The sequence below is a fragment of the Alligator mississippiensis genome, chromosome 12, assembly GCF_030867095.1.
Source record: "Alligator mississippiensis isolate rAllMis1 chromosome 12, rAllMis1, whole genome shotgun sequence".
In the NCBI taxonomy this organism is placed as follows: domain Eukaryota; kingdom Metazoa; phylum Chordata; order Crocodylia; family Alligatoridae; genus Alligator; species Alligator mississippiensis.
The window spans coordinates 41,898,739-41,905,737 of record NC_081835.1 but is presented as its reverse complement, the minus strand read 5'-3'; the positions used below and the strand labels follow the sequence as shown (position 1 = coordinate 41,905,737).

The window sequence follows — 6,999 nt, the reverse complement described above, 5'->3', positions numbered from 1 at the left end:
TGTAACATGAAAGAAAACAAAATGCACCATATGTTCCAATGGCTCTTTAACGGGGTTCAAAACTGGAGTCACCTGTAGCAGTGATGACAGCAAGGTCACAGGCTGGCAATAACCCCCTGAATGTGCCCTCTCCAGTGGGAGTTTTCAAAGTATTTCTACATTCTTTGGAGTCCCCTGTGGTTCAGTGGTAGAACCCTTGTCTGTCACAGGGCACCCAGCCTCAGTTCCTGGATACTTATACAACTACAGCAGGGCTGGGCAATTATTTCAGGCAGAGGCTGCTTACTGAGTTTTGGCAAGCCATCGAGGGCTGCATGATAGGCAGCCAGGGGCAGATAAATATTAATTTTCTAAATTTTTAGGGGCCCCGCAGGCTGGATAGAATGGTTTGGCAGGCTGCATTTTGTGCACCCCTGAACTACAGCCATGGAGGCACCAAGTGTCTGGACCCAGCCTGGCCTTTGGGTTCTGTGTCAATGGCCTAAAAGAGGGATGGGAGGTCTGGGCAGGATCCACTCCTCCAAAACTCCTGCCTAGGCACACGCAGTGAAGGTCTGGGTGACCTTTCACGCATACACCATGATCTGGAAGGATCGACATTTGCCAAATCTAGATTCCTACTCTCTAGATCAGCGGGAGGAATTGACAAGGAAGGGTATTGTTCCATTAACTATGCAGGGAACAGGCTTCGCCTGGGAGGGAGGAGCTCAGGAGGACGCATGCCTGTGGAAGGAGTAGGGGGATACTGGTTCTCATTACATTCTTCAAGCAGGGATGAAGCAGTCATGGATCCCATTCGTCAGGTGTCGCGTGCCCTTAAAAGGTACACGAAGTGAGCCACGTCTCCTGTTGGCCAAGCTGCCTGCCATGTCAGCGTTGGACGGGAAACCTGGTGGTTCCCCTTGGCTGACCCGTGCGCACGCTGGAGGGTGGCCGGGTGGCGCAGACCCCCCCCCCCGCCGGCTGTAAGGGCAGGACGGCGCTGGCGGTGGGGTCGTCACTGGCCGAGCTCTGCGCAAACGCCGGCATCGTCCTGGTCGTGGGGGAGGGGCCCCCTCGCTGCGGGCCCTACACTGGCCAAGGCCGCGGCGCTACCGGCGCGCCCGGCCCGGCCACACCCGCTCGCGCAGACCCAGGAAGGCCGCAGGCACCTCGGGCGCTGGGCGGGACCGGAGGAGCAGGTGGGCACCGCCTCCGGGCTGGGCGGCGGGGGACGCTTCCCATTGGCCAGCGAGAGCGCCCCAGCGGGACGGTCCAGTCCGACGCTGCCATTGGCGGGCTCTGCGCACGCTCGCGGTGATCGGCAACTTTGCCAGTCGCCATTGGCCGGGCGGCTCACGTGCCCTTTGGGGGCGGGACCGAGTCCGCCGCCGCTGCTCATTGGCTCGGCCGCGCGCGTATCCCAGGCGCGCTCTTTGAGGGCGGGCGTCAGGCTCGCGCGCGGCTGGCGCATGCGCCGTGTGGCGGCAGGCGGAGATGGTGGAGCTGGGCTGATGGCGGCGGCGGAGGCGGCGCTGCGCTGAGCGATCCCGTCCCGCGCGCCGCGCCCCCCCCGCCATGGGCAACGAGGCCAGCCTGGAGGGAGGGGGGGCCGAGGGGCAGCTGCCGCCCGGCCCCGCCGCCGGCTCCCCCCTGCCGCCCGCCGCCGCCAAGCCGCCTTCAGCACCCGGCAGCGGCGGACAGCTCCCGGGTAGGGCGCCGGCCCTGGGCCCCGCCGCCCCGGCGCCCGCCGGCAGGTGAGCCCGCTCGGCCCGCAGCGGCGGGAAGGGGCCGGGGAGCGGCCGCGGGGGGCAGGGCTGGAGGCGGCGGCAGCCTGCAGGGGGCGCTGCGGGAGGGGCGGCCGGAGCGGGGGCTCGCTCGGCCGCGGCGCGTCTCGGGGGCGGCCGGCCCGGGGTTGGGCCCCCCGGGGGCTGGGGAGAGCGAGGCGTCTGCGTGGGGCTCCTGGGGAAAGCGAAGCGCAGTCTGCACCCGTCGTTGCAAGGGAGGGGAGCGGGGGGTGCAGCCTGCCGGAGAGGCGGCTCTGGAAGCTGCCTGTGCTGACGAGGGTGTTGCAGGAGATGTAGGGGTGCATTGGGGGCTGCCTGGGACGAAGTGGAAGAGTACAGCCCCCTCCCGGCCACACCTGGCAGGGGTGTAAGGGGATTTGATGGTGTGAAGCCTGCTTGGAGAATGTGAGAAGGAAGGGTGAAGGCTGCGTGCTGACCATGTGTGGGGTGAGAAATGGGGAGATGGTAGGAGTGCAGTTTGCATGTGGGGGCAGCGGCTAGGAGAGATCTGGGTGCTGCCTGAAGGGAGGCAGTATGGTGCAGAGGCCAGGGAGAGCCAGGGAAGAGCAGGTGCAGGGGTGGGAATGTGTTTAGAGGAGAAGATGGAAATGCAGGCTGTATACAGCAGAAGGAGGGGAGGTAGCATGGTACAGTATGCAGGGAAAGGGCATTGAGGGGGAAACTGGGGAGAAGGCAGGTGCAGCTGTTAGAAACCTGGGAGCTGGCAGAAGTGCAACCTGTAGGGAAAAGGGTGGGAGCCTGGCAGGGGAGAATAGGGGGCAGCTGGAGAGATGGAGAGGTGTAAGAGAGTGGGTAGGGAGCAGCCTATATTTGTGGGCTAGATGTATGTGTTTAGACAGATTTGTGGGCTAGATGTATGTGGTGTATGTGAGTAGGAGCTAGGAACGAATGTGAATGATGCCATGTGTTCAATAGAATGAGGTACACGGCCTTGGGAGAAGTTTCGGGAGAGAGCGGAGAGGTACATCATAGATGGGGGAACTAGAAGAGAAGGCAGGAGAAGTGGCCTGATGTGGGTGGAGTGCTAGCAGAGAAGGACAAGGGCATCTGTGGGTGTAGGGAAGGTAGGAGTGATGGGATCCAGTCTGGTGTCAGGATGGAAAGTGAGGCAGAAAAATCATTCCCGTGTTTATTGTCTGTGTCTCTAGCCTTCTTTCATCACTTACTTTTATAGTACTGTTAGATTGTAGAACACCAGTGACAGTAACTAAATTGTACAATATAGGAACATGCATCCCGAATATGGCTACCCTAACTGTATCTGATTTGTGACTTGGAACAAAAATGTGGTTATATAACCTAAACGATGTACACCTATATAGGGAAAAAACTGATGTAAATCTTTGTGGGAGATATATAGCGTTATACACAAAACAAAAGTGAAATGTTTTGGGATTATATTTTGGAATAAGATTGAATGCATTTTATTAAGCTTGCCAATCCTAAAACATAATTATATTTAATATGTATGAGAAAAGCATATGTGAGAAACAAAGTTACAATGAAATGCAGTATACTTGGTCATTGTGCAGTTTGCCTACAGCATGTGGAGTGTGTGATCTGTTAAAATGACACATGAAGGTAACACACATTTTAAAAGAAGTAGCAGTGGTGCCTGTTGCTTTATTATTTAGAGTACAGAAAATCAGGTATTCTGGTTAGAAATTAAAATAGGATGCTCTTAATAGTTATCACACTGAAATTTGTGCCTAAAGTAGAACTAATATTTTTTTTTCTTATTTTAGACTTTCATGGTTGAATGCAGTGTCAAAATTTGATTCAGTTCAACAAGTGAATTTTCTTAGCAAATGTATATTCACATTTGCAGAGGAATCTGTTAAAATGTTCCTTTTTAAAACTGTTCCCTGTTTTCTTCAAGTTACTCTGTTTAAGCAAAGACAGGTTCTTTATACATCATGCTCAGTCTTTCTGTGTGGTAACGTCTTGGACATAGGCTGCTTTTGAAATTTTTAAAAATTAAATACATAGCAAACTATTTGGGACAACCTAATTGATTTACTTCTAGATGAACCAATAGAACTGCTCAGATCTGCAAATTATTTCAATTTTCTGATCTTGTCAATGTGCCTTATGTGCAGAAGAGCCCAGCTCAGAAGTAAATATGGTTGGTGAACCAAAGGGTGGGTGGGGCAGGCTGAACAGTAGAGGATATTTTTGGCGGATTGTGGAGATGTCAGGTAAGGATGTTTTCATGATGGGAGATGGCAGAATAGTCTAGGCTTTGAGGGCAGCGAATAGGGCTTTGGAAAGAAATTTTAGTTTAGGAGGTTGCTTTGGTGGCTTGGGGAGTGAGAGCTCATTTACTTTCCTTTGAAGGCATTGTTTCTTGAAAGGTTCCCCTGGTGCTGCTGCCTAGTTCTCCAGCACTGTCACCATAGAAAGCCAAGTACCTGAGTGCTAAGGCATCAGTGTACTGAGGGTTTCCTATTACACTGCTGCTATGGTGTGCAGTGGAGCAGTATTGCAAGCTCTTTAAATACTGGTGCTTTGATGCAGAAGCACCATTCTCTTTCTAGTGAAAAGCCACCAGTGTGAAATCTGTTTCTAAGTTCCCCTCTGTTGCTGAAAAAGAAAAAATAAAGTTATTTCAGCATCTGTTTTTCTCCTGATCTAGAACAAATTCAGAAAAACTGAGATTTAGTTTTGTTGCTGTTTTGATAACAGAATTTTTTTCTGGAAATCTGACATCCTATTAAAAATTTTGATTTTGAAAAACACCCCATTTTGTGACAGTAGTGTTCTGTTCAGTTGTGCTGAATAGGGCAGGACACAAAACATGACTGACTACATCCTTTCCCCTCTTATCTGTCTTCCTCCAAAAGGGCTGCCTTCTTTGGGGAAAAAATGGTAAATAAAAATGAAAGATGCAAGGGCCTGGGAGTTGTGATGCAGTTGGGGAATGGAGATGGTGAGCTCTGGTGCTCGAGAAGATGCACTGGGTTTCCCAACTGCCTGCATAACACCAGACTCTCTTCTGTGTTCCAGCATCTCTCACCTCCGCCTTATTTTTGTTGTAATGACCATGGCTACTTGTTCTGTTAGCTCACCATGGGGTGGAACTGAGATGTTAAGGGATGAGGGATGAATCGTTACATTTTAGGAGGATGAATAGAAAATAGGGCTTGTACTTGGGGATGCTGAAGGAGAGAGAGTGATTTCACTCTAACAAATCTAGTGTTCCTCAGAATGCAGCTTCTTTCGGATGAACGAGAGAGGAGGAATTGGAGTGCAACACTCCACTGCAAATCCAGGCCGCTCTAGGCTGAACCTGCACACAGTTTGAATCCCCCAATGCAACTCCATAACAAGTTGTATTCTTACCAGCTTCACTGCAAATCCTTGCAGTCCATTGTGCCTTGCCTTCTAGTGCCACATACAAATTTTTAATTGCTAATTTGTATCAAGGTATAGAAGTTATATGGTAGGAAAGTAGGGAGCAGGTATAATGTTTAGGGTCCTTAATGATAAAGCTTTTGGAGGAGGATTATTTTCTGCTCAACACTTTTAAATAATGTTTGTGAAATATAGGAACATACTTGTAAAATATATATTATAATAAATCCATCAAAACCAGTCTAGTGTGGTAAATGCAATGTATGAGAAACATCCATCTGTGTAAAACTGATGGAATGGGAATTGGGAGATCCAAAAAGACAAAGCAGGCGAAATAGAGTTCCCTAAAGATTTGGGCGATCTATCTGTATTCTTTTGAAATTACCTCATTTTATCAACCAAGGCAGGCAACTTCATACAAAGGGTAAGCCTAAGTAATGTGGGTTAGCCCTAGTGTGGGCTGTCCCGCGCGACCTGGCGACTTTCCTTGCTGCCTTTCTGCTGCTCTGTGCCACTCAATGTTGCCCTTGGCGGCATTTCCTAAATTTAGTGAGGACTCTCCCACCTGCTTTACTGCAACTGTTGCCACTCACCCCCATGACTGACTGCCACCAATCGATTTGCTGTAGGCAGTGGGTAACTGTGGATTTGGCAGTGAGACGAGTGGTTTGGGTCTCTATTCTGGCAACCTGCTCAACACATGCAATCAATTACTTTCTTTCCTCCCTGCCTCCTTCTCCCACTCCCTCCATCCCTTGCTGCAGAGTGCTTTTTGGTGTTTAGTTATGCATTTTAAAGGTTCTAACTAGATTCACACTCAAACGTATAATCACTGGGGTCTTTTGTAAATTCAAGGAGTCTCAATAGCTCGGTGAAACTATTCACATGAGTAAGCTGTCCTTAAAGAGTTACAAAACTGAGCAGTAACCTGTATGAGCGATCTTTGCATGAGTTGCTTCATTTGTTCAAAAGGAGTAATCCTAAAACAACAAGGCTTTGTAATACTGGGCCTTTTATTTGCAGATATTGTATTGGTTGCTTTGTATCAAATCACTTAATGATTTTTCTCCCTTCAGAACATTGTAAGAAATTGTAAAGCAGTAAATTGTTTAGGAAATGAAAGAATAGTCCTAGCAGAGTGTGAAGGCTGGAGTCCAGCTTGGCTTGCGAAGTCTAAGTAAACAGTACATAGAAACAGTGCATTGAATAGAATTTGAAATTCAGTTCTGATATTGTTTATGTTGGTGTGAATTTGGTGCAGATACATTTGTTGTAGCAGTTTGAGATGATTGAGAACAACGCTAATTTTAAAAGACAGGAAAAGAGTATGGTGAAGGTAGACTGAAAGAAACTTTGCAAACTAACATTTGCAAAGGCCACTACACTTGCACAGTTTAAGAGCACAATCCTGTTTCACTTTATGCCCAAATGGCACCCAGCCAAAAATGTCACTTGTATAGTTTGCAATTGTTTCTATATGCTTACCTGTCTGCACTACTAGTGTACATGCTGAGTAGGTTGCACTCTGGCCAGACAGGTACACAGCTTCATACACATGTACCTGAGTAAGTGTAAGTCATAAAACTGTAGCTTGGCAAAAAACTTGTTGCTACTGAGCAATCAGGGAGTGAAGCTTTTAAAGCTGAGCCACTACATCTTGCATTTAATAGTTGTTGGATAAAGTGGATGGAGTGTATTATGGAAGCTTTCAGCCCACAGGAAGCCAGGGGCTAAGCTAGAAGCCTTTTAGGGCAGCAGTCGTTTCACTGACCGCATGCTGCCTAGCTTGTTTTCTTCCTCAAGTCTCACATCAGTCCCTCTCTTGGCTGCTTAGTGACCCAGCTTCAAGAGGATGACT

General features: G+C 49.3%; 1 protein-coding gene across 1 annotated transcript in view; it reads left to right on the top strand.

Annotated features, from left to right (window-relative positions):
- The first annotated feature begins 1,452 nt into the window (after positions 1 to 1,452).
- BSN (bassoon presynaptic cytomatrix protein) overlaps positions 1,453 to 6,999 on the top strand; it is a 530,858-nt gene continuing 525,311 nt past the window's right edge. Inside the window, exon 1 of the mRNA XM_059716147.1 lies at positions 1,453 to 1,736. Coding sequence (XP_059572130.1) covers positions 1,558 to 1,736 — 179 coding nt within the window. The 5' untranslated portion in view covers positions 1,453 to 1,557. The remainder of the gene's footprint in view (positions 1,737 to 6,999) is intronic.